The following is a 19,892-nucleotide window of genomic DNA, read 5'->3' as shown; positions in this document are numbered from 1 at the left end:
ACACCCACCGTACTGTATAGACGATAAAAGGATGGTGGATGTTGCACGGAAACTATAACATTTTAATATGAACCAAGACAGTGCTGGTGTAGGGATTTACTTCCTCTGAGCATCTTATGCTTCTGATAACAGTCACCACTGTTGCTTTATTTTGCAGACGGGAGAGAAAGGCCACAGTAGAGCCAGGAACTCAGATTTCTCTTTTACAGCGAGTCCCAGTATTCCATCACTCCTCCTTGATTCTCTATTTAAATGACACGCATATAAGAACCATCTCTAGGGCAATTTATAAGGTACTTAAATAAATAACATATATTTAAATACATGCACATATCATTTAATGTGTAAATAGATATAAAATATTTACTCTGAAAATGTGAAGTTTTCTAATTTCGAAACATAATTAAATCTCTGAAATGCTACAGCAATTCCATTCAGGAATAGCCAGCACGGCTTTAGCTATTTCTCGGAATACACACGCTGATAACTCCACATAATGTAGAGAAGGCAATCAACTTGAGTATAAAACAAAGACTCAAATATCTGTCTTTGTGGGTATAAATTGCTTTACATTCATAAAACATTTCAAGGCAAGAAAAGAGCTTTCTTAAATTCTTTGAGACAAATAACAAGGTGGTAGATTTATGTACTATCTGTGTTAAATCTACCTTTGCCCGAGATAATTTATTTAATCTTCTATTTAAAGAAACAAGAAAAAAGAAACTGAAAGTAGTCACTCAATCTAGGAGGCCAGGAAGGAAGAGGCATCAGAATGCCACCACTCATGAGAAAGGATCGTATAGTGTATATCTTATAGAGAATGAAAAACAAAATCCCTGAATTTGTACTTCAAGTTGATTGTAGTTACATACAAGGTAGAGCTGTCTGTGTAAGAGACATGTACAAAGCATGCTTTCCCACAGAACACACTCTGTGCTTTGCTCTGACTGCTGAGACTGGATTACCTCAGTATCAGAACTTTAAAATTATTTTCCTACTCTCTTCACACAGAAGATTATCTTTGATCAAGGCCATAAGTATGTCTATTAGCTAACAACTGAATATAATGTTTGTATATGATCTAACCCAAAGTCTCGAACGTACATAAGAAAGAAAAATAGCTTTGAAAAATAAACTGCATTTTACTAAATAAATATCAGCATTTTACTAAAAAATTCTGAACAAAGTGCTCACTTTCACACAAGTATTCCCCATCTTTGCACAGCCTGGAGAAGTCAGTCGGAAACATGGGAGGATGAAATACTTATTCCCAGACACAATGCCCCACGGTTTTCAGGTGATAGCATGAGCCTTCCTTAACCAAATACACCGCAACGAGCTTTACATTAAGAACTGGTAAACATTTAAGAGCAGTCACAATGTCTATCTTATGAAATAGAAATCTACAGCTATTCTTACAGGAACTCGTCTCTGTTGTCATAATCATTTTAATTAAATTCTCATTTTTCAGGTGGTCCCTTTAATTGTTTTTCCTACTTCTTAATGTGTTTTTTAAAGCTCTCTCTTGACTGCAGCTGTGTGCGATTGGTTTTAATGGTGGCTGTTTCCTTTTTTGCCTTCTGTGAATTACAGTTTTAAATGGTTACACATTTTTTTGTTGTTGTTTTACTGCCTTTACTGCAGTTTCTGAAAGATGGTTAGTGCTGTTGGTGAACATTTTCATTTCCCATCTGAAAAGCCAAGAGCCAATCTGAATATTCCATATTGGCCTTTTATGACCTCTTTTACCTTTTAATATGTAAATGAAAGCATAATTTTATAAAGTTGTAGATTCCCAAAATTATAAATTCAATAAACAAGATAATATGTAATTTCACTTTCATGTCACATGTTACTGTTCGTGAGAACACCTCTATTTTAGTTGGTGACAGCCACTGCAGCCAAGAACTAGCATGTCTGCATAAGAATGACTATAATGTGAGAACAAAGGGTCCTCAGTGGACTTGAATTCAATGACTAGAGGATGTTTTAGTAATCATGCCATCTAGGTCAACCTTAAATTACATTTTAGAAATTGAACATGCTTGATCATTCACTTTCGTTCTCACCATAATGAAAGAGCATTTCCCCTTCGAAGTGTTTGTTATTAGTCCACGTTACTTACCAAAGTTCACTTAAAAACAGTTTGTACTTACTGCCTGGGTTATCTCCAATCCCATTGCCTTTTCCATTCCAGTACCACAGAAGGAGGGTTGCATCACGTGACCCAGAGAGAATGTAGCAATTTCCCCCTATGTATGACTCAGAGCGAGTTAGGCAAGTGACGACATCCCAATGGCCAAACACCACTTGGATCAATTTTCCTGAAATATAAAACAAATTTTCTTTATGCTGCAATTAAAAGACAAAGCAAGCTCCTAGCAAATACATAACCTACACAACAGTCTGAGAAGGTTCTTACCCGGTAGGGTTTTGTTTGTTTTTAAATATTATCCATAATACTTAAAAAAAAAAAATCAACTGAATAGCAGTAACATTTCTGAAAGGCATATGTTAAAACTATTTCAACAAATAATATTTGAGTATGAGGATACCATATCCTTATAAACAGCTACTATAAATTACCAAAGAATAATATTTACTGGTTATAGCAGGCCCAGGAGAACCCTTACCCTGGAACCATTTCACACTTTCTTGAGTTACTCTGCAAGTCAGAACCAAAGCCTGCTGCCTTCCTGTGAAAGGGCTCCAGAAGTCACCCACTAACAGCGTCCTGAGTTCATGAGGATGTAGTGAGGCTCTTCCGGTTTTAGGTCACCTTGAAGAGAATCCCTACTTTTTCAAACCAGGCATCCATGGACTAACTTTTGATGAAAGGAACAATTTACCATGATTGCAATTCAAACCCCGTCATTCTTTCTTCGTTTTAATTTTCTAAATGAGGAAAATTCCTTTGGGGTGATGATGAAACCAGGATTACAGAATTTAACGGGAAGGACTGAGGAGAGTCCAGAGGAACCTTGTCAATTTATACACAGTCTGGGCTTCAAACCCAACTCCTTGCTGTGGAGAATCGCCGCTTGACTGACTCTGGGATCATCCACAGACTTGTCTAAACAGTTAGGTGTCCGCAGCCCCTCCATGCTACCTTAGCCTATGCTAACGTTTCCCCTCGAAAAGTCTGTGGTCTATAAATGAGTGTTACAGAATGTCCACCCTCAATATTCAGCATGGCTTTAAAAGGAAGTGAGTGCCAGCAGGAAAAAAAAAAAAAACAAAAAACAAACAAACAAACAAAAAAAACCTCAAATGTTAAAGAAATGAAAAAAAGTGTTTCAGCTTGGAACACACCAAATATTCAAAAGCCTAAGTTCTTAATTAAAGGTTGGCATTTAAATGTATATAACTTTTCTTTTCTTTTTTTTTTCTTTCTTTGGTTTTGTTTTTTTAAGACACGGTTTCTCTGTGTAGCCCTGGCTGTCCTGGAACTCACTCTATAGACCAAGCTGGCCTCAAACTCAGAGATCCGCCTGCCTCTGCTTCCCGAGTGCTGGGATTAAAAGCATGCGCCACCACCACCTGGCTACTTTTCAAGATAACAAATGTAAATAAGAAAGTATTCACTTAAAATTTTAAATCATTGATTATAGTAAATTTAAAACTTCTTATAAATGTTTCAAATTTAGAGACAAACTAGTGAAACCCTTATCTATATCACGTCAAAGTCAAATGCATCTTTTTTATTCATGAGCAGGCTTGTAGAACCCACTGCTACCAACCTTAAAACCAGACTTCTTTTTTTTTTAATTTAATTTTATTTAATTAACTTTTTTTCATTTATTTTACATAACTTTTAAATTTTTTTCTTCTTTTAATCTTATTTTATTTAATTAACATTCAGACTTATTTCAATTACAAATTACAGTTACTAAAGTACATTTGCCTGTTGCAATTAAGGCAGATCAAACATTCTGTTAAGGCCAGTGTTTGAACTGCTAAATGGGCCACAGGTCTTCTAAATGTCTTCAGCCTTCGAAACCGACACTAGGCCATTTCACTTACAAAGGCATCTGCTAGGAAGAATTCAAAATTTTAAAATCAAATATGAAGTGTATGGATATTTTAATTTCATTTTCAAGTGAAGATGTTCAGGAGTAAGTGGGTTAGGCCACACCACATCTTGCAGGGCAGATCGCAAAAGCTGGGCGGCTGGCTGCCCTCTCATTGATAATTAGAGTTCATCGGGTGTTTTAACTGCTGAAGGAAGCTGGTACGTCATGTTGTTATGCTTGGATCCCAGTCTGACCAGTGACTCTTTAGCCGAGAGCTCAGGGACTGCAGCATGAAGTGAACGTGCTCTTTAGGAGTAGGCTTATGTCTGTTTGGTATCCAGCAACTCTGTGGGGTTGTATGAGTACTACAAACTAGTACGCAGGAGGCCTAGATGTCCTGGTGAACTGGGAACCTCACAAGGAGAACTATTTGCTGGGTAGCTTACTCAATTTCCAAGTAATTCAGGGACCAGGTAGGAAGAGTTAGCTGTGAAGGTGGGATGAAGTCATTACAGACACAGAGTTTTCCAAGATTCCCATGTTATCCCTCCTTAAGGCACTGCTCTGTTCCTCCAGTGTTGGTGTGAGGAAAATAGATACCCATTTGCTGTGGTTTCTTTTTCTTCTAAAATTTACTAGCTTTAATTTTCCCCCCGAAATAATCAAAATTATGAAGCTTCCACAGTATTTCCCTAGCATCATAGGTGCCAAGCATTAGGCTTTCTTAAATGTATCAAGTGGCGAGGATACACGGCGTCCACCCTCAGGGTCTTTATTGTCGTCTAATGGTGCCGACAAACACTGAAATAACGTGAACGAGTACACAATGGTGTCTTCTCCAAAAGAACAATCTAAAATCAGTGAATGGAGGAAAACTCCAAACGGGAAGAAGACATAAACGTTTACACCAAGGGAGTTTCCTATTGAACCCGGTGTAGCTGTATCTCCGCAGTTCACACCGCAGGCTCAACTCCAGCAGACATTCTGTCTGGGGGTCTGTTTTCCCTGCTCTGGCGGCCTAACGCGGCAATCCCTGCTGCTGCTGTGATATGGAGGCTCGTCCCTTCTAAATAAATCACAGTATAAAGACCTGCTGCTCTTTGGGTAAATTATTTTCTGATAATCTCATAAGTGCTCCTCAGCCTTTATTTTTTGTTTCCTTTAATACAAGGCTACCTCTCCACGCACAAATATCAAAACTTACCACAAACACTAGAATGTCCCTTTTTTGACAGAACAAATTTTCTAGTTAATGTTTTATTTGACAGCTGTGCCTACAAATAAAACCATCCCAGCCCAGGACTCCACCACTGCATCTAAATGTGGCCAGGAAACCATTCCACTGCCGGGGTGGCTTTATTGTTGCCTCTGCTGCTCTGGTTGGGCTCTGAAAACATGATTTACGTTTCAAGAATTTCCTGTTACAACCCAAGTGCCCCTCCCCAATCTAATAAGAGGAAGATTTTTTTTTTGGCTTGTGTGTTAAAATATAATTGAATTCAACACTTGTGATGGCTTTGCCATTATGTATTAGCTGATCATACAATTTTTCCTTGCTTCTTCATCAGACTTAAGGAAAAAAATTAGTTGATATTATCTATTGTCATAAAAACACAGATTACTATTTTTCTCACTGAAATGACTTTTAAATAAAACTAGCAGCTGAGTATGTATTGAAGGCATACAGGAGGACTATCATTTAAGACTTATTTTTCTGCACTTTTATAGAAAATATAAATTTTTGTCAGCCATTTGATATGAAGTTTAAAATAATGCTACTTCTTATGAAATATTGTACATACACAGAGACATGTATTTTTATACAGGGTATTGCAAGGTTTCTGTCAGGAGGGAGTGGACTGGTATCAACTTTGTTAAGTCTAATGGAGCATGGCGGGCCTGCATGGAACTCAGGGTACAAATTACAGCAGTCTCCAAATTAACCAAGGACGGTGACACTTGTGTGAGTCAATGTGGTGAGAAAAGAATGCTACATATAAAATCAGAAGGGCCAGGTCCAAGCCCCAGGTCTGTTACCATTAGCTACTTAAATTTCATTATGTGACTTAACTCTCTAAATCTTAGTTCGTATTATCTAAAAAAACGGGACAAGGACACGTGTCCATGTGACAAGAGTTTGTGAAGCTGAAACAATAACAGGGATGCCAAAGAATTTGTAACTTTTAAAAAAGAATGGGTACAGGGACTATGTAATTAGTGCTGCATGGAAACGTCAATTGGTATTTAATGCATAAAATACAATAAAAACAATAGGGAATGTCAATGAACCAAATGCTCTATAATGTCAAAATGAAAGACATAGAACTTATGACTCAACCCATATTCTGACAAAGGCCACTCTGGAGACAGGAAGTAGGCAGTGGTTGCTAGGACTTGAGGGTGTGGGGAAAAAGAAAGGGGACATCCAGCAGGTGACATGAGGCGATCGGGGGTCATGGAGCTGTTCTGCACCCAGAGAGCCTGTGAGGTGGTAATGTAATTCTGTGCATTGTCAAAACTTAAAAACTATAAGCCAATAAGGATGGGGTAACTTACTCTGTAAATTTTAAAATAACTTTCCTAAGTGTGAGAATAGTCAGTCTAAAAGGCTGTTATGAAAAACTGACGAGGGCTGTATCAAGTGTGACCCCGAGTCTGAGGACAGAGGCTGTACCAGAGAATGCTAAGGTTGTTCTTTTTTCTATAACTATGAAAAGGACACATCTAAAATAGATTCTCAAAACACAAGATTCAGTATTATAAAGACAGTTTTAGAAAGCATCAATTTACTCTGTAGTTTTACATAATGTTGATGGAATTTTAATTTCAAAATAATCCACTCCACAGACTGAAATATCTAAAAAAACAAAAAATAGAACAAAAAATGCTCAACTGCTCAGAAAGGCTTGGGTGATCATGTTTGCTTTTGTGAACTTACATCGCAATGAAGTGGACTATAAGAAAATGAGAATCGGGCTGGAGAGATGGCTCAGAGGTTAAGAGCACTGACTGCTCTTCCAGAGGTCCTGAGTTCAATTCCCAGCAACCACATGGTGGCTCACAACCACCTATAATGGGATCTGGCTCCCTCTTCTGGCCTACAGGGACATATGCGGGCAGAACACTATACATAATAAATAAATAAATCTTTAAAAAAAAAAAAAAGAAAATGAGAATCAATTTCCTAAAGCAGAAAATAAACAGAATGCTTTTTACAAATAATTTTTAAGGCTCATTCTATAAATATTTCAGCTGAAGAGAGTAATTTCTCCCTCTTCTCTCAGCTGTGTTTCAGCAGTCTCAAAAACACACATTTCAATTCAGTGAAGAATCATCAACCGTTCAGCGCACCTACTTATTAAGAGAAGCAAGGACCTGTGCATTTCATAAGGATTATTAGCAAGCCTGAAAGAGGACTTGCTATAAAGCACTTAATTAGAAATTTCAATTAAATAGAATTTCCCACTCCCACAGCATTTAATCAAGAAACGTGCATTTCCTTCTTCTATTTGAAATATCGTCTTCCAGGCACAGGGCATCGAACAGTGGAAGAGACTGTACTCAACAACACCAAGAAGTCAAAACAAACCAAGTAAACAACTATCCATGCCACAGTACTATTGATTAGTTACAATGAAATAATATGTAATTACTGTCTAACTTTAAGCCAGGTCGTGGTGGCTCACGTCTTTAATCCTAGTACTCTGGATGCAGAGGCAGGCAGATCTCTGAGTTCTAGGTCAGCCTGGTCTACAGAGCAAGTTCCAGGACAGTCAGGACTACACAAAGAAATCCTGTCTCAAAACAAAACAAAGAAACAAAAAACCTTTAACTTTATTCAATTATATATTATCTATAATTTTATCTCCTCTTTCAACAGTTTCTAAAATGCTTTAAGGACATGCTATTAAATTTATCAATAATATGAATTTCTGACATGCAAAAATTCCTTGGATTATATCTGCTGTAATAACACTGAGTCGACTTGGTTTGTCCCTCAGGGAGTGCATGCAAATGTAGAGACAGATGCGAACTTTAAGAGCATCTGTCACATGCTAAGTCAATAGTCAGCTACTCTTCATGGTGGTGTAGTGTTCAGCAAGATGCTATGCAGAATTGGGAAAGGCAAGGTTTATTCCCAAAAGATCAACTTCATGAGACTTTCTAGTATGGAAAAGAAATCATTTTTAAATCATTGAAAATGGAAATATACTTCTGTGTTTGTGCACTTGCCTTAAAATTGTATGTACATATGTGTGTATGGTATTTATATTCACAGCTTTGCCTGCAGAATGAAATTATTTATTTTGTAAGCATGTGCTTGGGAGACAAAACTACTGAAAAACTGCCTCTTAAAAACATACTGAAGCTAACTCAATAGCAAATGATCTAGCCCACTGTTTCCTCTTTATTTTTGGGAGTAAGATGAGAATGCATTCTTGATACTAAGTCATAATCTTTGGCTTACTGATGAAGAAAATGAAAATTACCTGTGTCTGTGGAGTAGACCCGGAAACTCTTATCCCAGAAGCCACAGACGAGAAGATAGCGGTTGTCGGAAGTGATGACGAAGCACTGGGAATGAACTTGGATGCTCTGGTCCAGAAGGTCAGTCACCTGCCTCCTATGTGTCCCTGTGCCACAGGCTGTGCGAACAAGGGAAGAAGAAGAAAGAAGAACTACTAAACACACATGGATTAAAAAATCCTATAGTGCTGTCTGTCACATTGGGAGTTGGGGGTGAGGACAGGAGGAGACAGGATCCAGAGTTCTTGACCTTTAAGTACAGTATGGAAAGCCAAAAGGGGAGATATATGCAATTGCTGGAAGAATGGGAGCTACTATATTCAACATCTCAGTGAAAAAAAGGTTTTGCTTAGAGAAAAAAAAGGTAGAATATTACCATTTAAAAAAATTGTATACAACCCACAAAACAGGCTTTCTAGTTCTTGGGCAGGACAAGTAGATTACAGCCTTGAGATCTCACCACAGTTTGGGTTGTTTCTGACAATTTCATTATGTCTATTGTCATGAGGATGGATTCATGTTGTGACAATCTATTACCTTTAACATTTTGTCACAAGGAAGAGATATTAGGATTTAAATGTCATATATTTGAAATATTTGTAGCATCTTGTACTACTTTGGCTCTTACGGGTCTTTAATTTGACTAGAAGGGAACTCCCATTCCCCGTTTACAGCTGCACTCACAAGTAAGCAAAGGCAAGCATGGGGATTTATTAAAGATCCTTGTAAGTGAAAAAGTCAAAGCACATTGCCACGTCTTAGTCTTCACTTAGCGATAAGATGAGAGAGCCTGTTAAGCTGTCTCCAAGTGCCCTAAAGCTCCCGAGATGGGCTTGTCTCAAGGGTCAGGTCAGGCATGTAGTGACACCAAGCACTGGGGGGACAGCATGGATTTGCCATCGTCAGAAGAGCAGTTCACTCAGGTACTTTGGGGAGGGGGCAGGTATTATTAGCCCAACCAAACAGAACCTTTGTTTTTGTGACTTTCCGTCACAAATAAGGGTTTTCACACCATGAAAGCTTGATCACTCCACAAACCAGAATGGAATGGTCAAAGCAAATTCTTGCATATAATTATTAAATTTTTTATGCCAGTTTTCAGGGTTTTTTTTTGTGGGAAGAAACTATACACTATTGATAAAAATTCAAAGATACCCGTTTTATAGTTATTGTGTATGATATCTAAATAATGTGGGGGTTTAATATAAGGCCTCCCAGATCAAACAAACAAACAAGCAGACAAAGCATTTAAAATATTCTCAGGGCTGTGCTGAAAACCACTGATGCCTGAACTATCCTCGATATAAACAGAACATACCCCACATGCATGTATACATATAGAATCCTGCTAATGTCCATTAACACAACTTACATTGAAAATCAGCAGGTAACTGAATGTGCTCTGGGAGGTTGATAGGGTAGGAAGCAGCAGCAATAGTAAAATGGGAAGAATTCCAGTTGGGGAATCCGTTTTCCTTCTCACACAAAAGGAAGTTGCTGACAGATGAGGGAAGGTTTTACAGATAGGACAGTGAATCACACACACACAGAGAAAACCCCACTACAGTGAAGCTGTGAGATCTAGCTATCTATCTATAATATATATATGTATATATATATATATATGTATATATATTTATATATATTCCATGAAACAGAGGAAAACAATGTGTGCAGTACTTCCTACACCAATTACTGTCACATTTCACTATACACAGAACCTTTTAAAATGTCTCTTTCTGCCATTTTTTTATATGACTTTTGCTCCTGGACTATTAATTCTCACTAATTTGGGGGGATGGTGGGCATGCACTTAATTCTGAATTGAGGGATCACAGCACCCATGAGTAAAGGCTGATATTCCTCCAGCACTCAGATGAACTAGTTTTTGTTTGTTTTGGCTTTCGTTTTTTGAAAAAAGGTCTCACTCTGTTTAGGACTGCCTTGAACTACAGGTCCACCTGCTTCTATCTCCTGAGTGTCGAAACTATAGGTGTGTACCACTATACTCAACAGCTGACCTACTTTCTAAGTGAATTCTTACTTGAAGTTTAACACTGAACAGCTCTTCATCCAGCCATCTGTCCATCTATCCATCCGTTAGTTCATTTGTACATCCCTTTGTCTGTCTACCCTACCCATTCTATAAGAGCATTTATATTATCCCACTGTTTTTGTTAGTAAACTTACTTTGTGATTCAATCCCACAATATATATTTGTAGGATATATATTTGATTAGATAAGCAGCATCCAAACTGGGGCATGACTACTTTGGGGAGTAGGAGACTTTCCCTGGAATACAGCACATACGGTTTATGGGAATCAATTTCTAGTTCCTCAACTTTCGTATATTCTCTTGTCTGAAGCCGATTTGCCTGAGAATTCTCCTGTGAGTTTTCCTTTCTTATTTCTTCTTTTGCTTTAGATGAAATCACATTATATTTCCTTCCATGCATAATCTTACTATGGTTCTTTACCCCTGGGGATTAAAATCTCTTGGGAGCCAAGCACTGGAACAATGAAAAATATTGATGGTACTAAAAAGTGAGTGCTCAGTGTTACTATTTGTAGGTCAGATGGCTTCAAGATACTATAATGAGGATCTAGTCACACTGTCAATTAACAAATCATTAAAAGTAAGTTTCAACAGCACTGTTAAAAGGAAAGATACCTAATATTAGACCATAAAGATAATTCTTAGTAGATTACTACATGAATTTTGTTATATATTAGAAAGAGTTCAAAGATCTGTATGGCATTATTAAAACAAAACATTTCCCTTTCTCATCTGCTTTCTTATATAACATTCCTCAACTATAAAACCAGAGTAATAGAAATAGATCTGTTAGACGAATCTTAGCCAACTTGGAGCTAAATAATGTTTATCAACACATGAGCTGTTAGAAGGAAAAACACCCCACCTAGTGAACTGAAGACTTATTTCCAGTGAGTGCTTGCTTTTATATTTCAGTAGTATTATTCAAGCTTATTATAGGACTGGGGCACACTTCAGTGGTGGAACCTGTGTTGAACACTGCTGAAGCCCAGAGTTGGATCTCCACTGCCCCACTAAAAAGCCTACATAATTAACTAGTGTAAACATTGTAAGAAAGTGAAGGCTGGGGCTGGAGAGACGGCTCAGAGGTTAAGAGCACTGGCTGCTCTTCCAGAGGTCCTGAGTTCTATTCCCAGCAACCACATGGTGGCTCACAACCATCTGTAATGAGATCTGGTGCCCTCTTCTGGGCATGCAGGCATCATGCAAGCAGAACACTGTATACATAATAAATTTTTTTAAAATTTCAAAAAAAAAAAAAAAAAAAAAAAAAAAAAGGAAATGAGGGGTGGTGGCACACACCTGTGACCTAGCAATTAGGAGACTGCAGCAGGAAGACCTTGAATTCAAGGTCAGTTTGCTATATCATGAGTTCCAGGTTAGCTGGGTTACAGAATGAGACTTTTGTTGTTATTTTTGTTTTTCCAGACAGGGTTTCTCTGTGTATCTCTCGCTATCCTAGAACTTGCTTTGTAGACCAGGCTGTCCTAGAACTCAGACCTGCCTGCCTCTGCCTCCCAAGATTCTGCAATTAAAGGCATACACCACCATCGCCCAGCTAGAATGAAACTTTAACACACACAAAACAAAACAAAGAAAAATTGTAAGAAAAACTCAGTGTAATTAATTTAAGATTTTAATCTTACTTTGGGGGTGTGAAGTTTTTTATTTATTTCCAAGTTTTATTAAATGAAGTATAAAAAAATCTGAGCCTTGAATGCATAGAAAAATTTAAGTTTATAGACATATGTTTAACTTTCCATACACATGTTTATGGCTGAAAAGTATAATAGAGTAATGAAGTTTTAAAAGTTAAGATAAAATTATATGAAGAAAACAGGTGATAAATCAAAGGTTAAAAAAGAATTTGATGAAATTTCCAACTGCTAAAGGATTTCATCTGTATTTTTAAAAATAAAAGATGCTGAATGTCAGTTCATTTTGATATTGTGACTCCACTAGATATATTACAAATGTTTTCTACTATGCCAGAAATTTTAACTCTTTGGATTTATGATAATTTTTTTTTTTTTCGGTTTTTCGAGACAGGGTTTCTTTGTGTAGTGCCTGTCCTGGATCTTGCTCTGTAGACCAGTCTGGCCTCGAACTCACAGAGATCCACCTTGGTTCTACCTCCCAAGTGCTGGGATTAAAGGCCTGTGCCACCGCCGCTGCCTGGCGATAAAAACTTTTATGTATTAATTTTAAGATTAATAAAAAGGAGGCTGGGGCTGAGTTCAGTTGGTAGAGTCCTTGCCTAGTATGTACAAAGCCCTGGTATTGACCCTAGCTGGTGGTACACACACCTGAAATCCCAACATTTAAAAAGTGGAAGCAGGATCAGAAGTTCAAGGTCATCCAGGGTCACATTCTGAACTTGAGTCCAGCCTGGGATACAGTTACTTTAGTGAGTGGAGGGGCTGTTTGATGGCCAGTGATCTGGAGGTTTCTGTGGTGAGCCATGACCTACAGGCTCAAGCTGACCCATGCCATCTTTAACTATGAAGCGTTACTGGAAAGCAGTCATACTCTTGTTCATATAGTGTCCATGGTGGTTTTTGTACTGTGATGAAAGAGTTAAATAACTGTGTCGGAAACCTTAAGACCCACAAAGCCTGAAATATTTAATATTTGGCCTTTTACCAAGAAACTTTGCCCACACTGGCTGAATTCACTTAATTATACTTCAGAATATTCATTGCCATGTTTTAAAGCAAACAATGAACCTATAATTCAGAAAGTGTTTTACATGTCTTAGCAAATGGGCTTTATTTTCCTGATTTTAAAACTACACAGTGAGCATTTTGCTTTGCTACTTTTAACAAATAGCAAATACTATCTTTTTAAAGCAAAATGAAATTAAGGGACCAGAATGAAATTCAGAATAGTATTTACTGGGGAAATAATTCATGAATTGTTTTTGAGTTTAAAGTTTTGTTCATCCTGTAGTAGAAAACCACCTAGTGAATGATAATCATTTAGCAGTCTATTGTGGTAAAGACTTTAATGAAAAAAAAAAGGGGGGGGTAACATGCAAATAGGGAACATAATAGATCTTTAAAAAATAAATCTGCTTATTCATTTGCAAAATTAATATGTAAAATAGTAACATTCTAACAAATTTATTTGTTCAGGGTAAATTTGCCAAAATTAAAGATCAAATATCCATGCTGGTTGCTTACCCCCATGGTATGGCAATTAAGGTTTTTTAGTTTGTTTTGTTATTTTATTCTAAAAGTTATTAGGCTTACCCTTTTTGGTGACACCACATTTGAAATCCCAATCGTAAGAATAGCAGACGCTAACCAGAGATTGCGGCTAACTGACTCCAAACCATAGCGGCAGTGAACAACCTAAGTCACCCATGCAGATGCTCTGGTGCTCCCAGGGGCTCTTGCTTGTCACCTTCCTATTTTTTTTTTTTCTCCTCCCTCAACAAATTTAACCTCCAGTGGCAATTTATTGGCTAAAGGACTCTAGGAAAATGAATACAAATATCTTAACACTACCATTGGCTGGGCAATATATTTCAACTTGGAAACTGCTCTGCAATTGCACATTAATCCCCTCTGACTGAACAGAGGCCCAGGAAGAAAGGATTGATCTCCTTTAATGATGAGACCCTGGCATTACAATTTTATTTTTCACAACACAGTGCTGCTAAGAATCCCACTGTTATTATGAAAATTTCCCTAGCAAAGAAGCTCCATCGCATTACGTTTGCGCCAATTCATCATAACACGCCTCGCTCCTGCTCATCAACAAGTCTGAGTGATGAAAAGATCCAATATTATCCTGACAGTACTTCATGCGCATTCTCAATCACACATTATTACAGCATCCATATTAATTTTCAGTGACACGCGTCCTAGGCCTGTTCAAATTAGGCAAACCAACGAGGGGGAGTTGATGAAATACCAGCATAGCCACAGCTCATTGCATTCCAATTTGCATGCAAATGGTTTATCAGGAAAATTCCATTCCCAGCAACCAGCAAGTGAAAAACAACTGTAATCTACACTTCAGGGCCACCATACAGAGCTTAATGAATCGCAAAGAGAGAAAGAAGTGACAGACCTATGAGAGGATCGATTTCCACTGGCAGCTGGTATGGCTGGTCTTGTACAGCACCTTGGTGAGCTGGAATTCACAAAAGAAAAAAAAAAAGCATTATTTTTCATATACTTAACTACAAAAATGCAGAAGTCAACCTTATGTAGAATTGTTTCCAACCTCCAAATCTCTCATGCAGTTTTGTGAAATTTAAAGAATAAAAGTCCAGGTGCTTTTATGGCTAGCTTATTAAACATTTATTTTAGATTAGTGCTGTTCTGAACATGTGCCATTGTGGTGGCTCCAGTCCTAGACCATAAGCTATAGCAGATGCTTGACTGGCAGGCTCTGATGCTGCAACAAAACAAAATTAAGTGGTAAAGTGTGCTGAAAACAAAATGTGACAACCATCTGCTGACTGTAGCAAACACTAGTTTTTCGTTACTTCTTAAAAAGGGAGTTTTGAATGCTGCAGCACAAAGGATCCACAAAAATGTCAATTTTTGATGGAGAAAGGGGAAGCTCTAAGTCAGGGAACGTTTAGTGTTTCATCCATCACTAAAAATCAATCAATTGAAGGTTTGAATAAAAATAAAGGTATCTGCAGATAAATGTTTTAGTTAAATGCATTTGACTGAAATATTTTCTTAAAGATTGGAGTGAGGGATTTTTACGAAGTTTTATTAATATTTAATATTTTCCATGGTTTTGACTTAAAAATACCCCGAGAAGCAAATGAGTTAGAAAAATCAATCCATACTAAGAATAGTTTGTTCCATTCTCAAAATGGTTTTATAAATGCAGGCACAGTTATACTGTAATTGAATAGAGGTTTTGTAAGCTATTTCTCTGCAAAAGTGGAAAGACTTTAGCTAGAGAGGAAATGCCACCAGCTTGCTCTGCAACTTCTGGCTTCGTAACCCCTAAGACAAAGTGTAGAACAGGTAAACTTTCCAGATTCATAGTTCTGATCACTAAATTTTAGGCCCTTTCTGAATTCTTCCCCTCAGATGATAGCTCTTTACCCTGGTTAGTATCTGCCTTTAGATGCCCCAGTATCTGGCAGCACGGCTTGGGTGATCCCCAGGCTCTGTTCAGTACTGTCAGACATCAGGAGGTTTTCTGACTGGTGTTGATGGTTGAAAATAAAACACAGTGCATTTTATGAGCTCATTAGAATACTTTAAAACTTATTAGGGTATATTTTCTCTAGTTATTAAACGTCAACTTTTCAAGGATGCTTGGCAAGCTTTACTATTGATAAAATCCGAGTGAGACCAAGATTGGCATTAAAAACTACAGGTAAGTGTGTGTAAGAAACTGAAGAAGCTGAGACCACGGTGTCTCACTGTGCTGATTTGCCATCTTTGCTGATGAAGAAATTACAGATAATCACCGAGAATGTTAGGGAAAATGCACTCAGCCTCTGGTCTACACAGTAGAGCTAATGACTTCCAGCCACGCCAGTGTCATTCAGAATGGGTCTCTGCTCTGAGCTTCAGGAGTGCAGCCAGCCTCCAGTGCTACTTCTGCCACCTTGGGCAAGCCATGCAGCCTCTGTGCTCAGCTTCCTGCTCTAGGATGGAGGTCAGATGGCAGAACTTGGACCGTATGAACTTGTCATTACCTGCAATTTATCTACAAAAAGAACAATTGACCATAGCTCAACCTATACTCTCCAACTGTTGAAGGACTGAGTCAGTATACCCCACAGGATGATCAGAAGGCTCTTCAAGGCCCTTTTAATGAGAGAAGAAAATTTGTGTCTTTTTTTTTTTTTTTTTTTTGTTTTGAATACTTGGGATTGAGCCCAGGCCTTTGAATATGCTACACTACTTAGCTAATGCCCTGCAGAAAGTATTCGTTTTGTAAATCAGGACACAAATATTACTTGAAGAAAAATCAAAGCCAGTCCAGTGAATAGTTCTGGAAACCCTAGGTCCTCAGGAGAAAATGGAATCTAAAATATAAGGAAAACTTAGCCTAGTGCCTATGGTGGGACACTTTGCGCAGCCTTGGTGCAGGGAGGAGGGGCTTAGACCTGCCTCAACTGAATGTGCCGGGCTCTGCTGACTCCCACTGGGAGACCTTGCCTTGGAGGAGGTGGGAATGGGGGGGTGGATTGAAGGGAAAGGCTGGGGGGTGGTAGGAGGAAGGACAGGGGAATCTGTGGTTGATATGTAAAAGGAATAGAAAATCTCTTAATTTTAAAAAAAAAAAAGGAGAGAAAACGAAAAAGAAAAACTGATTGAATATGAATCTGACATTCACCAAGAAGAACTGCTAAGGATTTCTGTTTTAAATCAAGACATACTAATAGGTAAAGGTTTTATGTGATAGATGAAAACTCAGTCTCCTAAGCAGGTCTGAAATGAGGCACAGATATAATGGAATTATGCTTAGAATTTTTAGATGTAAGTGTAGCTTAGATCGGGATATCACATTCTAGAAGGGCAATTCCTCTGGTGAATGCCCATGCCATCATCCTTTGTATGTGTGTGCGGCAAGCTGCTGTGTTACACTGTGAAGGCAGTATTTATGTGAAGGGTGGGAACAAATACTACTAATGAAATAGCTATGGGCAACGACAGCTCACAGACGACGATGAGCAAAGACTGCAGAGCCATGCTGGCTCCAGGCTCCGACCTTAGAAAGGTGTGCCTGTGCTAGCAACAGAAGGATGCACATGAGCGGGACTCTAGTGGTGGACGAACCAGACATCAAGTTACTCTGCATGTTTATAGAAAAAGTGGACTTGGGAGAGAAACTCCTACCTACCACATATTGAAGGAAGGAAGCAAGTTAGTTAGAGACGTAGCTGGTTCAAAGGGGAATGTCAGGCACTTCGTCCTCAAGACTTAAGGTGTTCTTCAGCTCCTCAGTGTAGCCCAGGCTTTCCAACAGCTCAAGGTCTGGCTCTCCAGCACGATGCTGTCACTCAGTTAAAACGGAGTTCTCAAGCTGCCACAAAGAGTCCCCTAGTAGAATCATCATCTGTGGCTGTCTTGGTGCCAAGTACATCGGGACACCAATGTATGTGTATTTGTAAAGCTCCTGGGTAACTACACACAGAGTAGGGAAATTCTCTAATGTGTCCACTAGTTTGATCTTCTTCTCATGAGTAGGAATTAGAGAAATGAACAATTATACTTATTAAAATGTTCCCTCCCAAATATATGCATGTCTCTTAAAGAAACAAGAACAAGAAGATGTAATTATAGAAGCAGTAAGGAACTGTCTCAATCTTTCTGCTTTCACTTTTTTAGAAATCTGTTCTCTAATCAAATACTGGCATTTCTACACACACTGTATCATTTCCATTGGCCATGAAAATGGCTATGTTCAATCAATTTTTATGCCAATTACAGATTCTTTTTGAAAGGTTTCTTATTCAGTTTAGCTAATATACCAGGCTTTGGTTTGAATGTCTTTTGTTTCATTCCAAAATCTCTTACATTTAATTTGGATAAGGCCCTCATTCAATAATTTATACCTGTGCAACCACTTCAGGTTCAGGTGCTTCATAAAAACTTTACGGATTTAATGATAAGCAGAATACCAAACCATTTCTACCTGTATCATTAGCCAGTTTTGAGGGAAAGCCAATTATCTTTAGGACTTGAACACATTTTCCAAACTTCTTAACAATATTTTTAAAATTATGGTGGGCCGGAGAGATGGCTCAGTAGTTAAGGGCACTGGCTATTCTTCTAGAGGACCCAGGTTCTGTTCCCAGTATCCACATGGCAGCTAACAACTATCTGTAATTTCAGTCCCAGGAGATCTGTCACCATCTTTTGGCTTCCACAGGTACTGAACACATGAAATATGCAGTTAAAACACCCATATACACACACACAAAAATACATGTTAAAAGAATTTAAAAAAAAAAGTATTATAGTGGGAAAAAATTCAGATCCTAATATTCCTGCTCCAATAGAAGCAATAATTAATTCACTGAGGTGTAGTCAGGACACCTGAATTCCCACTGTCACTGACCAGCCACAATAATGATGAATGAAGCAACTCCCTAGACTCATTGCCTTTACTGGTCAAGACAAGAAAGGGATATTGTAGGTAAATGCTGACGCCTCTTCCAACCTGGATTGGGATTCTAGTGGTTATTTTAATTATAATTCTAATTTGGATGGTGTTGGTGGTTTGAAAGAAAATGGCACCCAAAAGAAATGGCATTGTTAGGGGGTATGGCTTTGTTGGAAGAACTGTGTCACTGTGGGCGTGGGGTTTGAGGTATCCTATGCTCAAGCTACTCCCAGTGACACAGACCACTTCCTGTTGCCTGCATATCATGATGTAGCCAGCACCATATCTTCCATGCACGCTGCCATGAGAATAAGACTGTACCTCTGAAATATAAGCTACTCCCATGAAATGTTTTCCTTTCTAAGAGTTGCCGTGGTCATGGGTGTCCTTTCACAGCAATTGAAACCCTAACTAAGACGGAAGTTGATACCAGGGACTGGGGTTTGTTATGATAGGCCTGACCATGTGTTTGTTTGGAGGAATTTGGACTTTGGCATTGTGGGTTAGGAAAGCAGTGGAATGCTTTAAGCACTGCTTAATGGGCCACAGAAGTAGAAGCATGGAAGACAGTGGTGCTAAGAGTTATTTAACTGTGTGTATGGGGAGAGGTAGTGGCTCAAGAGGTTTCAGAGGAGAAGCATATTAATATGTGGCCTAGAGATTGTTCTTGTGATATTTTGGTGAAGAATGTGGCTGTTTTTTGCCCTTGTCTGAAAAGTTTGCCTGAGGCAAAAGTGAAGAAGAGTTCTGGATTAATTCCATTGACAAAGGAAATCTCAAAACAGCCTAGTATAGACTCTGTTGTTATAAGTGTTAACTCTGATAAAGATTTATAATGAAAAAGGAGCAAGCTAAGCAAATAAAAATACAAAATGTACAGATTGAGAAAAGGGGTGCCAGGAAGTGGAATGGAGCTAAATCCTTTGTTCTGAGATAAATTAAGAAATGGAATAAAGGGAGTGGTGATCTCAGGGCAAGATCCCACCCAGCTAAGTTTCCAACTTGTGAAAAGGAATTAAAGAAGAGTTTAGAGCCCAATATGGTGGTGGTGGTGGTGGTGGTGGTGGTGGTGGTGGTGGTGGTGGTGGTGGTGGTGGTGGTGATGATGGTACACACCTTTAATCCCCACACTTGGAAGGCAGAGGCCGGAGATTTCTGAGTTTGAGGCCAGTTTGTTCTACAGAGAAAGTTCCAGAAC

At 38.4% G+C, this 19,892-nt stretch overlaps 1 protein-coding gene across 4 annotated transcripts in view; it reads right to left on the bottom strand.

The window, feature by feature from the left end:
• Window positions 1–1,854: 1,854 nt before the first annotated feature.
• Window positions 1,855–19,892, bottom strand: part of Lrba (LPS responsive beige-like anchor protein) — a 537,881-nt gene continuing 519,843 nt past the window's right edge. For all 4 annotated transcript variants that reach the window (XM_037206706.1, XM_028858702.2, XM_037206707.1 and 1 more), the window contains 3 exons: window positions 14,675–14,737; window positions 8,504–8,659; window positions 1,855–2,324 (listed from right to left, as the gene is read on the bottom strand). In XM_037206706.1, the coding sequence (XP_037062601.1) occupies window positions 2,122–2,324; window positions 8,504–8,659; window positions 14,675–14,737 (422 nt within the window). In that variant the 3' untranslated portion in view covers window positions 1,855–2,121. The remainder of the gene's footprint in view (window positions 2,325–8,503; window positions 8,660–14,674; window positions 14,738–19,892) is intronic.

The sequence above is a fragment of the Peromyscus leucopus genome, chromosome 6 (assembly GCF_004664715.2).
Source record: "Peromyscus leucopus breed LL Stock chromosome 6, UCI_PerLeu_2.1, whole genome shotgun sequence".
Taxonomy (NCBI): domain Eukaryota; kingdom Metazoa; phylum Chordata; class Mammalia; order Rodentia; family Cricetidae; genus Peromyscus; species Peromyscus leucopus.
This window is presented reverse-complemented; position numbering and strand designations above follow the sequence as displayed.